Genomic DNA, 22,156 nt, shown 5'->3' on the forward strand with positions numbered 1-22,156 from the left:
GAAAAAGGAAAATCGCATAACGTACGAAATGATTTTAATTTTTTTTTGTATTTTAAATTAATGAAATAGTATCATAATTGGTGAAAATCATTTAAAAGCCGTTTCTTTGGTTAATTTTTGGATCAAAACTCACATATAGAAATCGCTCTCTCTTTCACAAAACATAATACAAAGAGCAAATCATAGTTAACTGTGCAAAACAAAGTAAAGCACATGCTCATCGAAAGACACGGCGCTTTTCAAAAGAATGTACTTTCTAGCATTCTCACAAAGAGATCCAACATTTCCCAGATTTCCACTTCAAGGCTACTGGTTGAATATTGTAATCTTTGCTCAAATGGAAACATCACATCACAAAGGGTATGTATGCAAATACAACTTGAAATAAAGTACGTTACATTTGCAATAATCCACAATTCAGTTCCCTTGCAGCGATGAGAGATGCCAAAGCAGAAGAACAAACAAATCTTCCTACTCCCGGGATGCTTTGTTTCCTGCCGGACGCTGACACTCAACATGCCAATTCGGCGGACAAGATCCAACAAGAGAATATTGCATTGGCTGCTGTAACCGTTTCCGCCGAAACGAGTTCCTACTCATCTGCATCCGAGCGCAGCAGCAACAGCAACGGGGAAACCGGCGATAGCGATATCACGCTCAACGACATTGATTCGTACACACGTTTCGAAAACGATCTCATATCAATCAGCTCAGACATGGCGCAAAGCAGCCAGCCGCTAAGAAAACGTTTACCGCCGGCCAAAAAGCGAAAGTACGATTACGTTGAATCCAAGGTGAAGCAGTACTTTAAACCACCAACAAAATGCCGCTCCAAGCAGGCACAGTCGCAATAGGAGAACGCAAGGGAAGTGTGTGTGTTTATCGGGCGATAGTTTATTCTAATATTATATTTCATTTATAACATCTTTCCTCATTATAAATCGTATTATTAAATATAAAAAAGTAGTTCCAATTTCCACTTCTCTGTCCATTATCAGTGGTAGCGTTTGGCGTCTTTCAGCACGCGGACGGACACATCATTCGACAGGACGGACAGATCGACCAAACTGTCGTCGGTGAGGGCGCTAATGTTGTGCGCCAGTGTGCGCTGCTGACCATCGGCCGCTCGTTCGGCGTACTTAATACGCCCCTCGTGGCGAATGACCATCGTGGGTGAGTTGTTGATAAGCTTCTGCATCTTTTCGCCGCCCGGGATGCGCACCACGTTTCGCTCATCCAGCACATGGGCCCGGTTCGAGCTGATCACACCCTTGCCCGGCAGCGTAGACGTGTATCCTTTCAGATTGACGCCATGATTCTCCTTGCTGCTGCTGCCGTTGCTACTGCCAGTGCTAATGGCACTGTCCCGATTTTCGCTGTGCAGCACATCGATTAGGTTCATGTTGTTGTGGCGGTTGATCTTGGTCTGCAGCATGCTCTGGGGCGTTTGCTTGATGTAAGCGCCGATGGGCGATACGATGTGATCAAACTTGCGGCCCGCCGGTACCCGCAGCTGTGGCAAACGGCTGACCGGTTTCTTGAACGATCCCGACGAAGTGACCGCCCCGCTGGGAGTTGGATGCTTTGGAGCGGCCGTTTTTCCCACGCTAGAAAACAGTGTCTGCTTTGCGCCGCTGTGTGAACCGTGGGCCATTTTGGCACCGAAGCTTCCGGTAGGTGTCAGATACGACATGTGCGATGTTCCTGACGGTGTTGTAGCTCCCTTTGCAGCATACTTATCCTTCGGTGTGTGCAGCATTGGACGGGCACCGTCCTCCGAGTCGGAGTTGGTACGAGACTTTCCCAACTGGCTGCTGCTTTCCAGCTGCTCACGATACAGGTACGAATGTTGCGACTCCTCCCTGCGACGTTCCTCCTCCTCTTGCTGTTGCTTCTTCAGTGCCATCAGCTTCATGCCCTGCTTCAGCATAAAGTCCGTCTCCTCGAGTGTGTCGTTGAAGCGGTCAGGCATTTCATCCATCACGGACATTTCGTCCGGGTAGTTTTCGGTCGTCTCTCCATGCTCATCGTAGTACGAGGGTGATCCTTCCTGTTCCAGAAGGCTTTCCTCGCGCTCGCTGACCATCGACTCTAAGGGGTCTGCATTATCCAGCGTTTCGTACCCCGCAGGTCCATGTTCATCTACCCGCTCTTCCTCACAATCGCTCGTGCTGCTGTCCAAAATGATAACGTGTGGCTGCTGCTGCTGCTGATGCTGCTCCATGTCGTCCAGCAGCGACTCTCCTGCCTCTCTGGTAGAGTCCTTACTGTACCCGGATTCTTCCTCCTCCCGTTCGTGACGGGTACGATTATCGACCGCCGTGATGTCGCTCGTCACACCCGAATCCATATCCAGTATGCTGCTACGAGCGTAAGAATCCGTCCCGAACGTATCTTGTGCCGTCCGGTACACTTCGCTGCCACTGATCGCCGAGTTTCTATTGTCCGAATCCTCCACCGCCTGTTTGGCCGAGATGAACGTATCGAGGGACGAGTTTTTGGACGCTTCCGCCGAGGATGTTGTTGTTTCCTCCAGAATTGTGGACGGTCGAAGCAGATGCATGCGCTTGACGGGTGAAAGTTCAACCGCACCACCACCACCACCACCGGGCAGTATTGTGTTTTCCCACAGTCCGGACGGTTCGTCGATTTCCTCCAGCTGCGTTACATCGCCCAGCAGCGTTACCGACCCTGGCATGGTGGCGGTTGCCGGTTTGTGTCTCTCCTCCTTCACACTCGTGTCGAACCCGTTCACCTTGTCCAGCACGGCACATATTTTCTCCATCTCCTCGAAACTTGTGTCGGATATGTTGCTTATCGAGTCCCGCTCGAGAAACGTTGAATCGTTACCGGACTGCGACACCGGCGCCGACCGGGCAGCGTCGCGAGAGCCACCCTCGGCGGCAAGGAAATGTTCTTCGCACGCCTTTTCCTGCATTTCCTGTCGTTTGCGCTGCAGCAGCGCTTTGAAGCTTTCCTCCAGCTCGAAGGAAGATTCGGATGAGGATGAATCCCGCGCTGCCATCGTTTGCTGAGTAGGAAGTTGTCTGCCAAAAAAGAAAAAAAAGGCACAACAATGTCCGCCATGAAGCTAACAATGCTACCTTGCCACCTTCGATTGTTTTGCGATACTTACTGCAAGTTTCGTAAATATAGCTTCCAGTCGTTCAGTGTGGGCGTTCCGTACGTTGGCGAGGTTTGGGTCTGTTTCTCACTCGGCTGAGACATACTACGGATGCACGGCTAAATTCACTTCCAAGAACGGTACAAATAATTATCTGCACAGCACACAGGGACAGGTACACGGCGTACGCTTGGTGTTGTTGTTTGGCTGGACGGTTATTTTTGAATGCATTACAACGAGCGACGCCGTTGACAGATGCCCGACAGTGGGATGTTACGTTGGGTTATTAACATTTGACAGATTTGTAAAATTAATTATTTTTAATTCAAACTTTATGGAAAGTTTTAGGAATTCAAAGATAAGAAATGAAATGTACTGGTAAAAATCGCACTGCACTTATTTTACAAACGATATTTAAAAAATAAATATTTCAAATGGTATTGTTCCATGCGGACTACCCACTGTGTTGTCGGGATGTTGACAAAAACGCTGTTTTTGTCATCATAACTTATTAAAAAAAATGTAAAAAAGCACACAAATTGTAAATGATAAAAATTGCCCCTCGAAAAACCAGAATTTGATTTGCAATATTTATGCGTAATTAATTCTTTTAGAAATAAAATCCGGCATAGAAAACGGACCGTTGAACCATGACAGCTGTATGTTTTTTTTTTTCTATTTGTTTACGTTCACGTCAATTACCGCGAGTCGACAACAAAGATCGCAAACGATCTTGACGAAATTTCTAAACATTCCCGTGTAAATCGTTCCTTTTCCTCCCCGTTCTTCCAAAATGATGCGCTTTACCCGATTTATGCCATCGCTCGCACGCCATCGCCATTACACGACCGTAAGTTTCACACCGACCAAACTCAAATTCAATCGAATTCGCCTCTCGCCAACCTTTGTTATCGTTATTATCGCTTACATCACTCCGTAGAACATCTCCCAGCCCGTTGCGGTGCGTATCGTGGAGGTGGGCCCGCGGGATGGTTTGCAAAACGAGCCCACGATTCTGCCGGCCGCTGTCAAGATTGAGCTCATCAATCAACTGTCCGAAACGGGGCTGCGTACGATTGAGGCAACCAGCTTCGTTAGCGCCAAATGGGTACCGCAGATGGGGGATAATGCGGAGGTGCTGAAGGGCATCAACAAGCTGCCGGGCATCTCGTACCCCGTGCTAACGCCGAACCTGAAAGGATTCCAGGCTGCGGTAAGGCTTTAATGCTCCGATACGGATCGCAGATTCAAACAATAAAAGCTAAAATTGCCATTTACATTTACAGATGGCAGCCGGTGCCGAAGAGGTGGCCGTCTTTGGAGCCGCTTCGGAAAGTTTCTCGCGCAAAAATGTAAACTGCTCGGTTGATGAGAGTATTGCCCGGTTCCAGGACGTTATGGAGGCAGCGAAAAAGGCGAACGTTAAAGTACGCGGATACGTCTCGACGGTAGTCGGTAAGTGTGGCCTTGCCTTCATGGCAATGCTTTCCCACTATTTTGCAATCAAACCTGCTCACTTTTCGATCTCGCAGGATGCCCATACGAAGGTAAAATCAAACCGTCCGCCGTGGTGCGCGTGGTCGAGAAGCTGATCGAGATGGGCTGCTACGAGGTGTCGCTCGGCGATACGATCGGCGTCGGTACGCCCGGTTCCTTTACCGAGATGTTGCGCGAGGTGACCAAGATCGCGCCGGTCAACATGCTGGCTGTGCACTGTCACGATACGTACGGGCAGGCGCTGCCGAACATTCTCACCTCGCTGGACTTTGGTATCGCGGTGGTGGATGCTTCCGTCTCGGGACTGGGCGGATGCCCGTACGCAAGGGGCGCCTCGGGGAATGCGGCAACGGAGGATGTGGTTTACATGCTGCACGGGCTGGGTATCGAGACGGGCATCGATCTGCCGAAGCTGGTGAACGTGGGCAAGTTCATTTGTGAGAAGCTTCAGCGCCAATCGGAATCGAAGGTGAACCGTGCCATGAGGAAGAGCAATCCGAACGCTTGCTAGAAACCGTGCAACCTTAAAGGCTCTGCACAGGCGGGTTAAAGTGCATTTACTAGCGTGTAAGATTTTTAAATCCATCTGATGGATGTAACGGTCTAAAACGAACATCAAAGTTCAATCAAACATTTATACAAAATATTATTTTTCTACAAACCATTTTTAATGTAAAAAAGGAACGAATAAATTAAACCGTAATAGTCAAACCACAACCAAAACGCATCGCAGTGACGCATTGTGACACTACAAACTAGTGATGTGCTCTTTGAAGTGCACCCACGACTCCGGCAAAATCCGAACCACTGATTCCGCTCGGAATTGGAGTCATCCGGAGTCGTCCGTAGTCGTCCGAAATAATCCGGAGTCGTCCGAAATTATCCTGAGTCGTCCGAAGTCGTTCTGAGTCGTTCGGAGACTCTCGGAGTCGTCCGGAATCATTCGGAGTCGCTCGGAGTCGTCCGGAGTCGTCTGGAAGCGGAGTCATCGGGAATCTTCCAGAGTCATCCGGAGTCCTCCGGAGTCCGACTTCGGGCAATTCCGGCCATCTCGGAACGATTCCGAACGACTCAGAACTACTTCGGACGACTAATTCCGCCCTGAATTGGAGTCATTCTGAGTCAGTCGTTCGGAGACGTTCGGAGTCGTCCGGAGTCTTCCGGATTCGTCCAAAGTCGACCAGAGTCGTCTGTAGGCGGAGTCATCTGGAATCTTCCAGAGTCATCTGGAGTCTTCCGGAGTCCGACTCCGGGCAACTCCGGACAACTCGGAACGACTCTGGACGACTCCGGGTGGCTCTGCTGGGCGGACCTACCTTCCGGAGTCGGTTCCGAAATTGTCGGAGTATGATCGGAGTCGATTCCGGATTTTTGCCTCCCATCACCCATCACTACTACCAACTCGAGACGCTCAACATGACGTTCTGGCCTAGGGCGTCTGCGCAGACTCGAACTCGCGCGCACACGGGGCCGCCGCACGGGGTTTGCTGTCGCCGTCCGACTCGTGCTTAAATTTAGTTGAGTTTCGGTACCGCATCGGGCTACACTCGTGACCGCGCAACACCAATCCTGCACCGATCGAACAGCGCGCGAGTGGCCAAGAATCCCCAATCCATCCTTCCGAGCCGACCGAGTATGCACCTAACGACATAAAAGAAAAGTCCCCCCCACCGAAAAAAGAAGAAAACGAGAGAGAGAGAGAGCGAGGAATCCGAAAGCAATCCGAGACGATCGAGAGCCGAGTTCGAAGGGAGTTACAGTGTAAGCAGGCAGTAGTTAGTAGTAACCCCCCGCCCTGTCTATCGATCATCTGCGCAAGCAAAAGTAGTAGCAGCAGTGAGCTGAGTGTGAGATAGTGTGCGTTTGCAGCACAGCGTGAAGAAAAAAGGATACCCACTATTCTCGAATTTCACAAATTAGCGCACAATCCCAAATTTTGCGCAACAACCCAGTGGTGCGTGTGGCGTCGTGGTGGTGCGTCAAGGGATCTCATGTTCCATGCGTCGAAGATCCGAAAATCTTGCCAGTGAATCTCACGCGCGACGATCACGAACGGGGTGACACGACGAGGAGTGGTAGTGGTAGTGGTCAAACCCTCCTCTTCCTCCCAAGAAAAAGAGAAGAGAAGAAGATATTGGGAGCTTAGTTTATTTTTGCCCGCATTATGACTCGTTGTTCCGCCGCCGAGGAAAGGAAAACCAACAGAAAATAAAGGGGTGTGTGTGCGTGATTGTGTGTCTGTGTGTGTGTGCTGCTACTACGAGAATGTTCCGCCCGCAGAAAGAGAAATCGTTGTAAAACAGCACGGAAAGCAAGTGATTTTTCATTTTACAAGATATATTACACCTAAATCGGGCGGAAAACCGTGTCTACCCCAAAAACGAGCGTATGTGTACGCGTGAGTGTGAGTGAGTGAAACTTGAAATGTCTGTCCATTATTGGTGCGCTGCTAAATCATTATCGTGCTGCCATAGCGCCGCCGCCATCATCGTGTAAAGGCTGCAAACCCAACAACCAGTGTGGCCAACCAGCCAGCCAGCCAGTGAGAGTGAGAGAAAAGCTGGAGCTATAATTATAAAAGGTGATAAAGAAAAGATCGCGCTTTCCTGGAATTGATCATTACACTTATTACACTACAGCTACAGCTAAAAATGGGGGCCAAAATGGGAGAGGGAAAGGCCAACATGCACCGAAGACATCCCCAAAAAAAAGGGGAGCAAGACACAGCGAAGGAAAGATGATCTTGCGGCGGGATAGGATGGTTCAAGTTTTTCCGCCAGAGAATCTTACAAGTGTATGTGTAGACTGGTGTGTGTGTGTGTGTGATCATGTATTGTGCTAGTGCCCGTTTTTCCCATACCACAGCTACGCAACAACGTGTGTTTGTGTGTGTGCGTGTGTGTTGCAGCGGCACAGCCCCTTAAAGATCTTCACGCGACAACGGGAGATTCTGCTGAAGATCAGTAAATTATACGCAAACGCACGGGAGTTGGGTGGTAGTGGTGATGGACTAGTGAACGCACGGTTGGTGGGCAAAATCCGCTTCTCAGAACCAAACGATGCGCGCGCGAAAGAGAGAAAGTATTAGCGGAAGATATTTTTAAATCATAGGCATACCGATCCCCCATGCGAAAATAAAAAGGGAGTAGTAGTAGCAGCGGCCGCCCGCTCTTCTCTTTGGGGGCCGTATTAAACGTTACGCAATCCAAGGCGAGCGTCGTGGCCTTCGATGTGTTGGTGTGTGTTTGTGTGTGTGTTCGTTAGATTTCAAAATGAACCAGAGAAGTTTCTTATTTAAAAAAAAAAACACACACACACACAAACGCTCTGATCCTGATCGTGGAAAATGATCTCCACCACTTCGTCGCCGTCTTACGCCGTTGGGGCAGGCGCGCGTTAATAGCATAATCGATTTTCTCGAAACAGCAAGCAGGTGGAAAGAGGAATAGCTGCGTGAGGAATGGGTGGTGCGGAGCAAACATGCGGTTCTCCAATAAATGTAGAGTGTTGATGGAAACCTGTTAAGCCGCAAGCGGTATTGCAGTAAAGTAGCGCACACGCACACTGCTGGAAAATGGGAACACATCTGTCGTTCGAGCGCGCACGCGGGGGCCAATGTCAGCGTGAGACGACACACTAATGGAACGCACGTGGCAACGATCGGTCGCTCTTTGTGGAGCGTTTGACAAACGCTGGTTGAGGAGGTTGAGGTTTCACACGTTTGTCTCCTTGAATATAGTTTGTGTTTTTTTGGGCTAAATTAAAGAAAATACCAGTTTCCAGTTTCCAGTATTTTTCATACTTGTGGGACGCTTCCTTGACTTTTTCTCATTGGGAAGTTAACTTCATATGATGGAAATTGAACTCTATGGGACCGTTTTGGAACGGGCAACTTGGAAATTCTTATTGCATTTGTCCAACCAGAATGCTATAGAGTCCAATTCCCATTACATTAAGTTCATTTCACGCAAGAAGGAGTCAATCAAGTGTCCCACATCTATGAGAACTCCTGGAAAACCCTGTGTATAAGCTGTGATTTTCATGATGAGTTCAATATCTTTAAGATACATTAAATGCAGATATTTTGGGAATTTATTTAGTAAGAAATGGACCCCCGCTAAAGACGCCATAATGTTAATTTCGTGTTAATTTTCTCTACCATCGTCCTGTGCTGCCTGTGACGTACGAACCTCCGTAGGAATGTGCATTTACATCTCGTCCCGATCAATCGTAGCACTTGTAAAACATCTCCGCGCTCTCGATCTCGTGCAAAATTACTAAGTGTTACACACACAGACACCCTAATATGTGTGTGGATGCATGCCAAAGTTAATACAAAGCCGGGAGAGGCGGCAAACATCGACCAAACGACGAGGAAGTTCTTTGTCACTTTTTGTTTGCATTGTTCACCGCGATCATCATATCGGCCGCTGACCGTTGCGGTCTGTGTGCATGTGTGTGTGAGTGTGTGCAGGAAAAGTGATGGTGGTGAGCCTTTTATCTATTTTTAAAGCCCGATCACGCGTTGACGTTTTGCAAGAAGAGATGTGTTGGCTTTTGGACAGTGGCTGACGCTGCCGCTCGGTTAGCTACCCTTCACCGTCTGTCACGTGTACGGTAGATGAGAGACATGGGGAGGGGGTTTCGAAAAAAAACAGTGGAGCAAATGATGTGGTAGAGCAAACCACAGCTAACAAGTTTGCTATTGCGATAGCTTCTACATGACTTACATACTGAGAAGTCAAGTGTTTTAAACAAAGGAAATTCGTTTTGAATTGCAGTTTTTTTCACACGAAATAAAAAATTCAAATTCAAAAGCATTCCATTGAAAAGTTTGAATTAATTCGAGGAACATACATGTAGTAAATTTAAGCCCTGCTCATAATACAACACTGTGCCGTTCAAACTGATCGATGCATTGCGAAGTCAATGGAGGCGCATGGTGCCTCGTGCGTGCGGACTTGATAAACAAATAGATTGGGTCAACAATAGTTAACACAGTTTAGTTATAATCGAGAACGGGTGGTTCCCCCACATACAGTTGTGATTTTTGAATTGAAAAAGGGGTATGCCATTCCTGGAACGAGCCACTGTTATTGTTCCAAGGAAGAAGATAAATAATACCATAAAAATTACTTACATTTGTGTATGTGATTCCGGACTAGAACGATAATGCCCATCGAATGATCACTGTTTTTCATGTAATGATCTCATATGAACCGTGCCTCTCGTACATAAGGTTTATTCTGTCTATGATCAATAAGTAGCCAAATCCATCAGTGGCACAGACAGCCCTTTACCAATAACGGTTGTTGCGCCAAAATAAAAAAAAAATACAAAGAGAAGAAACAAAAGGAGCTTCTGTAATAATCCTCATACGGTTTGATATTCAAAAACATAAACTATTAATGTAATAGCGACAACATTGAAAAATAATCAGCTTTTACGCTAAAGCAATAGCAAAATTGTGGAGAAGAGCATCGAAAAGACCCCTGGTTTTGCCCACTTGTTTTGTCTAGGAAAAAAAACCTAGAAGTCTGTAAAAAGGCCAAGACCCTAGTTTTGGCCACTTGGAAAAGGCTAGTAGTTTGTGCAGAAGATTCAGCAACATATAAAAACACTCAAATTGTAATTGCCTAATACACCAATTCTGATAAGATTTGAACGGATAAAATCGATTCCCATCAGAACTTAAAAGCAGCGCTCGCTGGTTAAATTACAGGGTTTCACACTTTATCTCAAGACCACGGAACCCCTTCCCGAATCTGTCTTAGCCAAAGCCAAGACTGCGGTATGATGCTTGAAAACGTTGATGATACCTGAAAACGTTGATGATACCTGAATTCATCGGATGCAATGCTGAATCTGCGGCACATTTCTCGAACACACTGGTCCGCGCCGAGCGTACTGAAAACAGTCAATAATTTTTTCGTGTTTTACCAAAAAAGATTATTTACACAGCTTAAACTACTTTCTTAACACTTGTAAATATTTTAATTAAAGAAATATGCATTCACTCATTTTATTAAATTGTCTTTTTTTGGTAAAAAAAACGAAAAGGATAATTGAGTGTTTCTAAAACACTGATGTACACAAAGGTTATCCGTGTAAAAAAATATTCGACCGCATGTCCTCGGCGCGGACCAGTGTGTTCGAGAAATGTGCCGCAGATTCAGCATTGCATCCGATGAATTCAGGTATCATCAACGTTTTCAGGTATCATCAACGTTTTCAAGCATCATACCGCAGTCTTGGCTTTGGCTAAGACAGATTCGGGAAGGGGTCCCGCGGTCTTGAAATAAAGTGTGAAACCCTGTAAAGACACAAACATGAACTTTTGATACCAAAAAATAAAAACAAAAGATTTAGTTGAAAAAGTAACCCGTTGAGTTATGTTATATGTTACACGTGAGATGAAATCTCGTTAAAATAGTAAAAGTTTTGCCCGATATACGCTATTAATGGGGACCGAAGGCAATAGCGTATCGCTAATATTAACGTAAGTCGAATTTCACGGGTTTAAGTCAAATTATAGCTATTTTTTTTAATAATTTTGCTCTAAGTGGTACGGTTTAGCCACACAATCAGTTAATTTATTTGAATTCAGCTGAAGAAAAAATAGATTTTTAAAATCAACCAAAATGGAATTGATTCTGAATTTGACGATTGATCAGTACAATCAGAAATCAGTACAATTTGCTAAAATAACTTTCAATTTTAACAAAATCGCATATATCGCCTATAGCGTATAGATAAAACTGTTTTTAATACATGTACAGTACATATTGGATAATTTATGCACTTTACATTTATTTATAAATTGTAATATGCATGAATAGTGAAATAGTGATCGATCAAATGCGAATAAATAGAAAATAATATTAATATTATTTGATCAAACCTAACTTGATAGCGTAGAATATTTGTGAAAAAATCATCATCAAAACAATGAAAAACTAGGAGGTTTTAAATATAAACATTGGAATAATTAAACCGCATTCAAAACAAACCAAAAAAGCGAATAATCCGACGACAAATCCCATAAGTAAATATCCAAACATTAAATTACAAAAAAGCAGGTCCCATTGGAAAACAGTTACAGCCTAAAAAAGGCTAATATGCCAGTAAAAATAATTGTTAATAAGTACTTACAAGCAATTGGGTTACACAGAGGGCAGAGCCAACGAAATGAAACATATGATCAATCGATTTCCCCCCAGCCAAGCCCTCTACCGGGCGTTGCGCGACGGCATGGGCGATAAAAATAGTGAACAGAATTTAGTGCACAAGGTCCCGCCAAAAGCACGTGGGTGTGGCGACGGCGTCGTCGTCGGATGACTATTTATAGCCTGGCGCTAACGATGTATGTTTGTAATCAAACGCGCGCCCACACACACCGTACTACCGATGCTCTCTCCACCGACACCGATCACTGATCGCCATCGATACATCGGTGGTAGTACACAGAATTGGGAAATTTACCCGGTTTTTGCTCTTCTCTCTCCTTCTCTTTTTGTTTCCTCCTTTTGCCATCCAGCGTTTAGGAGTTACCGTTGAATGAGCCGCTACCACCATGTCGCACCTCTTCCCAAGCGCCAAGGGTGATCAGTTGTGTCCGCTTGGTTTCCATCCGCAAGTGCGCTGGCCGACGCGATGTAAGCGCTGCTTTCGCGACTACAAAGAGCACGGCAACAAGCGGAATGGGGACGATATAGCCGCTTCCACGCCGGTGCTGCCCGGCTCAACACAGTCACGGTAAGTGGTGATCTCGCGCGTGTGTGTGTGATGGAGTGTTTTCACGTCAAATTTCCCCCCATTTTGTTAGTAATCGTGACAGTGGCAGTAGCACCACACTGGACAAACCGGTCCGAAGCTGGACCTCGACACAGAACCTGCTCAGCCCGGGCGGTAGCAATGGCGGCAGTGGTGCCAGTGGTTCCCAGAGCTTCCAGCAGCGTCCTGCCTCGTGGGCCTCAACGCCCGACCTGGACAACATTCTGCAGACGGTGAAGGCCGACTTTACGGTCAACTTGCCGCTGCCCAGACGGCGACACACGACAACATTCGACAATGTTAGTAGAGATTTGTAGAGAAGTGTGAAAATGAAACCGAAATGATCTTAACGATGCTCCCTTTTTACAATGCTTAGCTGGATGAAGTTGATTCGACAACGGTGACCATTAAACGGCCCCCGCTGCCACCAATTCTGAAGGTGGAAAGTGTGAAAAAGGAGGACAAGGTCGAGCTGCAAAAGCGCGAAGACAGTGTGGCGGATATTGTGATCGAGAAGGGCGACTCGTTGGCGGAGCGGGTGCGCAAGCTGAATCTCATAAAGCGGCAGGGCAGTATAGAGCGGGAAACGAGCAGAGAGCGCTCCGTGCCACCAAAACAGGAGAAGTAAGTGTCCATTTTGTACTTAAGAAACAAAAAACACTCCATAATATTTCTTAAATCTCATTCACAACAGGGAAGAGCCACCAGTCGTTACGGCGAAGGTGGTCCTAAAGCCATCCCTCAAAGCAGAGCCGGAAACGGTAGAGAAGATCGAACGACGAAGACGTAGACCCATTCCAGACACACCCGATTCCAGTGTCACCAGTTCCTCATCCTCATCCTCTTCCTCCTCCTCCGCGAATACCTCCTCCAAGGTAAGCGCAAGCAGTGCTGCCAAACCCTCGGTAACGTTCGCCAGCACAACACAGCCAAGTGCCGCCTCGTCAGGCAAGGAATCGCACACAAGTGAGTCAACTGCCACGACCCCAACTAAAACCATCATCCGAAGGCGACGCACCGACGAATCCTCCACACCGTCAGCGTCATCATCGTCTTCCACGTCCACCTCCACTTCAACGTCAACCTCAAAGGCGACGCTAACCCAGTCAAGCCCCACGATATCGTCCTTCCAACCCAAGAGCACCATTCGCCCCGCCAGCGAACCGCAGGTCCCGAGTACCAGCAGCGATGACGTCAAGTTTCTCATCTCGATCAAAGACAAGAAAGCAAAAGCGGACGACGAGCGGTCGATCACGACCGAAACGACCGAAACGACGGAAGCGACCATCGTGGACCACACCGATCTGCGCGAGCTGCAGGAGGAGAACGAAAGTCTGAGGCGCGAGCTGGACACGGTCAAGGCACGGGCGGAGCGAGCCGAGCGGGACAAGAGCGACATACTGCTGCGGCGGCTCGCCTCGATCGACACCGTGTCGAACAAGACGGCCGCGTCGGAGGCGCTGAAGCTGCAGCAGAAGGTGAACGAGCAGAAGCAGCTGATCGACGATCTGCAGGACGAGAAGAAGTTCCTCACCACCAAGCTGAAGGAGCTGTCGGCGGACATGAGCGCCCGGGGCGGCCGGGGCATCGAGGAGCAGCTGCGCCAGAAGCTCGAGCAGGCGGAAACGCTCTGCGAGGAGCTGATGGACGAGAATGAGGAGATCAAGCGCGAGCTGCGCAACATGGAGACGGAGATCGAGGAGATGCACGACAACTTCCGGGAGGAGCAGGCGGACGAGTACGCGTCGCTGAAGAAGGAGCTCGACCAGACGACCAAGAACTGCCGGATACTGTCGTTTAAGCTGAAGAAGTCGGACCGCCGGATCGAGCAGCTCGAGTCGGAGAAGGCGGCGCTGGGGGCGAGCGGTGATCTGGCGGCCAAGATTAAGCAGCTCGAGGACGAGCTGAAGGTGTCGAACGAGGTGGCCCGCCGGCTGCAGGCGGAGCTGGAAAGCTCGGGCACGGCGCCTACCTCGCCGACGAAGCGTACGCCAAGCCTGGGCAACATTGGCAAGTCGACGTCGGCGGACAGTAAGATGTCGCGGGCTTCCCTTACGCGCGGCGGCTCGCAGGAAGATCCGACCCAGCTGCTGCGCGATCTGCAGGACTCGCTCGAGCGGGAGGCGGACCTGCGGGAGCAGCTGAAGTACGCGGAAGAGGAGGCGGAAAATCTGCGCCGCAAATCGTCGCGCGTCGAGGACGAGAACGATTCGCTGGTGATGCAGCTGAAAAAGATGGCAACGAAGGCGAAGAGTAAGTGATTTTTTAAAGGAGGCTATAATCAATCGCAAGGGACTAATATTTGGCCTCTCTTCATTACAGCAAAGAGCAGCATCTTCTCGAAGGCAAGAAAGCTGAGCCCCGCTCCCACGTCACGCTCCAACGCCGATCCAGCTCCGGTTGAAAAGGACGAAGGCATCTCCGACGAGGAGGATCCGGCAGAGTTACGCCTTCAGCTGGAGCTGAACGAGCAGGAAATGGCAGTGTTGCGGCGCAAGATGGAGGAGCTGGAGCACGAGAACAAACACGCCCGGGAGCAAATCAAGGATCTGCAGGAGAATCTCGCCACGAAAACGAAGGAGCTGGGCCGTAAGGTGCCATCCGCGCTGGGCAGCAAGTCCGGTGTGAAGGATCCGTTGGAGGAGAAGAAGATCACCGTGATGGAGGACGAGATCAGCGAGCTGCGCAAGAAGTTGATCGAGAAGGATCGTGAGTTTGAGCGGTTGCAGGCGGAGATGGCGCTGGCCAAATCGAAGGGCGGTAAATCGCTGTCCAAAACGAAGTAAGTATGCCCTCGATGTCACGATTTCTCGGACTCTGCACTACAATGTACCTTACCTCACTTGCAGATCACTTGACGCACTCACCGAACAACAGGTACAGGACCTGAAGCGACAGTTGCAGGTGATCGAGCAGGAGGCGACGGTACTGCGCGCCAAAACGCAAAGCCTCGAGCAGGACAATGAAAAGTATCAGGCCGAGATCAAGAAGCTACAGGCCAAGGCTAAGCCAGCCGGGGCAACATCGGCGGCAGACACGAAGAAGCTGACCGACTCCATCGAGCAGCTGGAGAAGGAGAAGCAGGAGCTCGAGGGACGACTGAAGCGCATTGTGCAGGAGTCTACCAGCCAATTGCCGATGCGTCTGGCGAAGAGCCCGAACGATATGCATACTAAGCTGCAGCTGAGGGTAAGTTTTAAACTAGTTAGAATTGATTACTACAGGTTATTCAATCATATTTAGTGCAGTTATCCAACTCAAGGGGGGATTACGACAAAAGTCGTAAATAAATTCATGAATTTTTCTTTAGAAAAATTTCAGAAATGTCGTCTGCTCAATCATTGGACCGACTTGAAGGGATATTTTAATCGCATTTAACGATAACTCTCACTTAAAAACTGTTCAAAATTAGGCGCTGGCGTTAGCATCCGGCTCTGGTTTTGATCAAAACCTCATTTATAGTTACTATAGCACACAACTAACAAACGATTGTCCTCTTGTTTTAGAGCGTTTTCTTAAACAATCAATAAGTTTTCAAAGTGAATCAAATTCTAATTATAATCAACATTTTTTTAAGTTGTGTTTCTTTTTTATTAAACTTCAATGTCCAATGTCCTTCTTTTTAACTGTCTTAGCACGACTGGGACGAGAAGGGCTTGATTGATAGCAAGATCACGATCATTTAGTTCAGTGATCGATAAGCTTTGCGCTATTGAGAGTCAAATTCTTGATAAATACTGATAGAGATCCAGGGAAAACACCGAATTCATGTACTCAACATGTGCAAACTGCAGTAATGTATGATGGTTCTAAGAAGGCAAAAGAGTTGCCATATAGAAAGCAAAAAGCCACATGAGATTTACGAGCAATACATTACATTCCTGGCCTACACCTTCCAGAGCTGCCTCTGCGTAAGACTCAGCCATGTCTCATCAAGGCTGCGATAATTCTAGGCTAGAATCGAACGAACGTCTATACCGTGCTGCCTATAATGATTTATCCCTGAGCATGTCTATTCTCGCTGCCAAACACTTGATTCTTTGGTCAAATGGCGAAAAAAAGTGTAGAATTATACCGACGTAGGTCTTAAAAAAAGGTTTTCACTTGAAACCTTCTACCACGTTCATATTTTGAAATAGATCATTTCTTATTAGCGTACAATACGCTTCTTTTGTAATATTACTTGTATCTTCTTTCAATATGTACTCAACTAGTTTGATTTTAACCATTCCATGTAAAAATCTAAGGGTAAGGGTGATGTTACCCTCTAACTTCCTATGAAATGCCTCCTTATACTACATCTAATAATAATAATAATAATCGTTCTCAGTCAAATATTCTTAATGATGTGTTGTTTTGTAGTGCCTCTTACAGTTTAAGAGCTATTTTTAATGGTTTATTTAAAAACGTATTTATTTATGTCTTTTTATTCTAGAAAATGGTTGAAGACAGTGAATTGGAAATCGACGAGCTGAGAGCGTTGGTTGGTAAAGCCGGTGCAATGAACATAGCCACGCTCGAGAAGGAAAAGAAGCGACTCGAAGCGGAGCTAACCGAAACAAAGCAACAGCAAGAGAAACTAACCACCGAACTAAGTAACTGAAGGAAAATTGGACGAAAGCGTTTAACAGAAAAGTAATTTTTGTATATTTTCCATCCCAATTTTAGGCACACTGAAGAAGGAAACGCTTGAGCAGCAAACATCAAAGCTGAACGAGGCACAGCGAACGGTGGAGAGGTTGGAGGATGAAAACCGAAAGCAGAATGACAAGATCAAAACTCTCGAAGATAAAATCACCAGAATAAATACAACAGTATGTGTAGGAAGGGTAGAAGTTGTATGTTCTAAGTAAACTGAATGTTCCCTTATCACAGATGAAAACGGCAGAATCGAGCAAATCGTTGCTCGAGATACAGTTGAAGGCCGAAAAGGAGAAGCACACGGGCACCGAGCGTGATCTCGAGAAGTTGCGCAAGGAAAAGACTAAGCTGGACAATCGCATCAACGACCTGGAGAAGGAGCTGCAGCTTTCCAAGAAGAATGCCGAACTCATCAAGGAAAGCCTCGAGCGGGAAATGGCGGCACTGAAGAGCAAATCGGCCACCGGAGCAGAGGATAGTGAATCGTCCAAGATTCTGCAGGATCTTAAGAAACAAAATGAAGGTAAAGAGAGTGTTTGACATTACACAAATCCAGAATTGTTTCATTTTTACATCATGCCATCGCATTTGCAGAACTAACAACCGAGATCCACCAGCAGAGCAGAAAATTCGAAGAGCTGCTACAAAAGCACGAAACCATGGAGGAGGAACATCTCGTCACACAGGCACAGCTAGCGGCGGAGCGTGAAAAGTTGCAGGAGCTGGACAAGCTGAAGAACAAGCTGCTCCAGGCGGAGGCGATCGAAACGAGGCTGGTGAAGGAAAACACCAACATGAGCCGCCGGTTGGTGGAGGTGCAGAAGAAGCTGACCACTGCCGAAACGAACAACGACAGCCGGTATGCCAGCATCGAGCTGGAGAAGAATCGCATGAAGACAGCGCTGGAGGACAAGCAGCATGACTACGAGAAGCTGGCGAAGGAAAACGAGATGAACGCGTACCAAGTGAACCAGCTGAAAAAAGACGTAAGTCGATGGGATGGGATGGTGGTTCCATTTCCTTTGATAATTCATTTTCCGTACATTTTAATTCCAGAACGAAGATCTGCGTGGCAAACTGGATGACTATGAGCGCATTAACAAGGCTCAGAGGACGCTTAGCGAGCATAACGCTCACTTGGAGCAGGAGCTGAAGAGTGTCTACACGAAGTGAGTTTTAGAGTCCTTATTCCATTTGATCTTTTTTGATCATATGCTCCCCATCTTCATAGGCTGGAAGCATCGGAGATGAACGTAAAATCCGAGGTGGCAGCGACTCGGCTCCGCTACGAGCAGCAGGTCACCAATCTGCACAACGAGCTGACCGCAATGCAGCGACAGTGCGAACGGTTTAAGCGCGATCGCGACACGTTCAAGCAGCTGGTCGAGGCTGCCCAGAAGCAGATCGGCGACATGAAGGCAAACCGGCGCAGTCTCGCATCCGTCACGAGCAGCAGCGGGGACGATGATGACAAGACGAAGATAGTAGCACTGGAGCAACAGATCGGCTGTCTCGAGGACGAGCTGAGCGAGGCACGTCTCGAAGCGAGCAAGGTACGCACCGAGCTCGTGTCGGAGCTGAGCGCATCCGAGATCAAGATTTCGGAGATGCAGTCCAAGATTAACGAGCTGGAGGAGGAGAAGATTATGGGTAGCGGCAAATCGAAGGTCCCGGGTACCAAGACCCGCCTCGAGCTGTCCTGGCAGAAGGAACGCGAAGAGCTGCAGCGACTGGTGCAGGAAACGTCCACGCTGGCACGCGATCTTCGCCAAACGCTGTTCGAGGTGGAGCGCGAGCGGGACAAGGAGAAGCTCGAATCGAAGCGCAAGATCGAGCAAATCAAAAAGACAACCGAGGAGGAGATCGAGGAGGGCCGCCGCAAGGTGACGGAGCTGCAGAGCGATCTGCTCGAGCTGCGCGATGCGCACGCGAAGTTGCGCACCGCGAACGAGAAGCTGCGCCGGGATCGTGATCGTTACGAGCGCGAGCGGCAGGACGCGACCCGCAAGCGGCTGGAGGCGGAGGGTGACCGACGGATAGGGGCGCTGCTGCAGACGGTGGACGAGCTGGTGAAGCTGGCACCGGAGCTGCAGAAGGTTGCGCCAGCCAAGGATTCCCACACGACAAGCACTGGAAAGGTAAGTGCAGGAGATCACTACACTATTTGGAGGAATTTCAAACGCCATTTTTCTTCTCGCCATCTCACAGACCATCACAGCTAATGCACCCATTCCAACGCCGCCGATGCGTCACAAGAGCCCCTCGCCGGGGCCGGGTGGAGCCGCGCAGCCGCCACAGCAGTCGATTTCTACAGTATTAGCCAGGCTGGCCGATGCGTCCGAAGATCTGCGGCGTTACCAGCGCATGTGCGACGAGGAAAAAGACAGGGAGCGGGCACGCCGCGGTGGAATGCGACGGTAGGAACTCACGCACGCCTGTATTTTCCCAGGAATTCCAGTAAATTGCAATTCCACTTCTTTCCACTTTCCAGTGCTGCATCGCAGGAGAACGACGCAATGCATGAGAACGTCCCTGGGCGGCCAGTGATGCGGGTGAACCGTAACGGTGGCAGCCTATACAGGAAGAGTCTTTCGTTGGATCAATCCATGCAAGCTGAGCAGCAGGGGGTAACAACGGACACTGACTCTTAAAACTTCTCCAATGGATTACACTAATTCCATTTCGGTATTTCCCTCTTGCAGCTTATCTGGAAGGAAGGTGACGATAGTATGTCGTCGCTGCAATCGATCGACTCCGACTATGGCATGATGCGCCGGGACTCCAGTCTGGACTCGCGCCTATCGACCGGTTCCACCCAGAGCGACATGCCACGCATGCGCAAGAAGAAGCGCGGCATTATGGGGACGCTGCGCAGCCTCAGCCTTACCCGTAGCAAGGGCACGGAGAGTGACTATTCGGTAGGATCTAAAACCTTTATATGGAAAGATTGAATTTCTAAAGCCTCTTTCTACTCCCCGATAGCATCAAGGATCCGATTCCGACCTGAGTCTGGCGGGTGATATTCGGTCGAGCAAAAGCAATCTGAAGGGAAAAATATCGGGCATGTTCCGTCGGGCGGGGTCATCTTCCCGCACCAACAGTGCCGAGGCGATCGATCGCGAAGTACAACGACCGGTTGCAATCCAGACGCTCGGCAATGGTCCTACATCGACCGTGCCGCCAAGGCCCGTGTCTGCTAGTACACCGCATTTAGCTAGAGTAAGTAGCATACAATCAGTTGGTTATGGATGGGGAGAAGATCTGCATTGTACGATCGTTCTACATCTTATTAGGCTGGCAAACCTCCCACACCGTCCATGGCAACGGCGCAACGAAAGCGGCTCAGTGCTAACCTTCCACCAACGGGACAGTCGTCGGGCGGTGGAGGTTAAGGAAGGCAACATGCACGGCAACATGCGGCTCTACTAGCTGAGGCTGAGGAAATCAAGACGGACAATGTTTTATGACATAAATTCGCTTCGAATCATTGTCGATCTCTCCATCATATCCGTACACGTTCACACACACACACACACACTCACTCACACTCTCACACAATAACGAATTAAATGCAAACGTCCGTGTCTATCGTTTAATAGGGGAGTAAAAGTGCACTTTTTTAAATTGTTCATCGTGATACTGTTGATAGCGAGAATGAAACAACCGAGAGCAATTGTTTAAATAAAAAATAAAAATAATGTTCCACTTGCTGTTTTACGGTGGGTTGTTTCTTAATGTGTATAAGTTTGTGGTAAAAATAAAAGGCACGTTATTGAAGAAAAATGGTTTCGATGTGGAATTTCGTGGAAAATTATTACTAAACACAATAGAAAAGTAAATGGATGAACAGTTGAGAAAGAAATGTTTTTACCCGAAAATCTACAACTGGCTCCTCATCGAATGATGAAGAAGAGTCATGACTTGATCATGATCAAGCTGATACAGCTAACAACAAATGGACCACATATAAGAAACGAAATACGTAACCAACAAACGACTTCACCAGTAAGATGGCCTTGCTTGTCTTCTAGCCAACCCAACACTAGACTGGACCCTCCGAGGCTCGATGGTGAAGATTTCGGGAATGAGCTTAGACTCCAAGTCTCTTCAGATTGACATCCATCAGCAGAGACACTTCCAAATTGATTGCTACTATCAATTGCTACCACGTTCCGTTAATTTTCGGTAACTACAAGAAGTACAGACACACATGTGAAACCAAATGGGAATTGAGTAGGGGCTGGAAATGCTGTCTAGCAACCAGTAGAGGTATACTGCGATATAAGACCCTAAACGGTCAACTGATACAAGGTCTACTAAAGCACCGAGCGGAGGTCGGTGACTCGAGAATTAAGGCTGAATCTGCAACAATTTACTCACGAGCGGGAATTCTGATCTTGGGACCTCCGTTGGTAACAGGGCCCCACGCCGCCGCTTAGTCCGCGTAGTGTTTGATTCGCTAGCGCTGGTAACCTAGGACTTCAGGAGTTACACCCTCCATCTGAGACATGGACTACAAAGATCGTCGGAAGGAAAAGCTAAACAAGTTCGCCCGGATCCTGACGAGCATAGGACGATCCACAAAGTAAAGCCCAAGCTGAGGTGTCAGAGGAAGTACCCTAAACGCGTCCTACGAGATTCCAACAACATGCAAAAGAACGGAGCGCTTGTGGCTCGCTAAGTTAATAGAATGGTGATGTAAACAAACCTACCTTTACATTTTTCTTGATGGTCGCATTATGCAACGGAAGTTTCTTGATGTAAAACACAAGTTCAACTGGTAAAACTACACTTCCAAGCAGCAAAATTACGTCGCACATAAAAAACTTCCATGATCCATGAAACCACCAGTGCTACTACTAGCTTACTATGTGGAAAGCTACGGTCATCTAAAATGACACATTGCAAAACAAAAGTGAAATAAAAAGATATTCAAATAAAAAAAAAATAAAGATATCAGAAAAAAGCTAGAAAATTGCGAAACATGTACAAAAAACTAGAAACAAAATTACGTTTCAAAAATTGTTTATTTTTTTCGAGCGCCATGCACTGCTCGAACACATTGTCATCGTGCGTTCGAGCAGCAGCAACCAACTGTCAAACTACTGGCTGTCATAACAA

General features: G+C 47.8%; 4 protein-coding genes across 5 annotated transcripts; 3 read left to right on the forward strand and 1 right to left on the reverse strand.

Moving 5' to 3' along the window:
* The first annotated feature begins 200 nt into the window (after positions 1-200).
* LOC120900179 lies at positions 201-979 on the forward strand. The gene is made up of 2 exons (XM_040306841.1): positions 201-360; positions 422-979. The coding sequence occupies exons 1-2, from the start codon at positions 248-250 to the stop codon at positions 852-854; spliced, it is 546 nt and encodes a 181-aa protein (XP_040162775.1). The 5' UTR covers positions 201-247; the 3' UTR covers positions 855-979.
* On the reverse strand, positions 871-21,880 carry LOC120900177. The gene is made up of 3 exons (XM_040306838.1): positions 21,748-21,880; positions 3,137-3,331; positions 871-3,047 (listed from the first exon to the last, which is right to left on the reverse strand). The coding sequence occupies exons 2-3, from the start codon at positions 3,226-3,228 to the stop codon at positions 995-997; spliced, it is 2,145 nt and encodes a 714-aa protein (XP_040162772.1). The 5' UTR covers positions 3,229-3,331; positions 21,748-21,880; the 3' UTR covers positions 871-994.
* LOC120900178 (hydroxymethylglutaryl-CoA lyase, mitochondrial) lies at positions 3,800-5,338 on the forward strand. The gene is made up of 4 exons (XM_040306839.1): positions 3,800-3,974; positions 4,065-4,337; positions 4,411-4,579; positions 4,657-5,338. Exons 1-4 carry the CDS (start codon positions 3,918-3,920, stop codon positions 5,130-5,132), a joined length of 975 nt encoding a protein of 324 aa, XP_040162773.1. The 5' UTR covers positions 3,800-3,917; the 3' UTR covers positions 5,133-5,338.
* On the forward strand, positions 6,133-20,818 carry LOC120900175 (serine-rich adhesin for platelets). 2 transcript variants are annotated; one of them, XM_040306836.1, is made up of 18 exons: positions 6,133-7,202; positions 12,159-12,376; positions 12,447-12,693; positions 12,771-13,018; positions 13,089-14,647; positions 14,717-15,176; positions 15,244-15,583; positions 16,830-16,989; positions 17,063-17,208; positions 17,270-17,558; positions 17,630-18,021; positions 18,092-18,204; positions 18,267-19,173; positions 19,244-19,452; positions 19,527-19,662; positions 19,738-19,953; positions 20,018-20,254; positions 20,329-20,818. In XM_040306836.1, the coding sequence occupies exons 2-18, from the start codon at positions 12,195-12,197 to the stop codon at positions 20,425-20,427; spliced, it is 5,940 nt and encodes a 1,979-aa protein (XP_040162770.1). In that variant the 5' UTR covers positions 6,133-7,202; positions 12,159-12,194; the 3' UTR covers positions 20,428-20,818. The 2 variants fall into 2 exon arrangements, with proteins under 2 accessions (XP_040162770.1, XP_040162771.1); XM_040306837.1 differs by having other exon boundaries at positions 6,133-6,382.
* Positions 21,881-22,156: the final 276 nt, after the last annotated feature.

The sequence above is a fragment of the Anopheles arabiensis genome, chromosome 3 (genome assembly GCF_016920715.1).
Source record: "Anopheles arabiensis isolate DONGOLA chromosome 3, AaraD3, whole genome shotgun sequence".
Taxonomy (NCBI): domain Eukaryota; kingdom Metazoa; phylum Arthropoda; class Insecta; order Diptera; family Culicidae; genus Anopheles; species Anopheles arabiensis.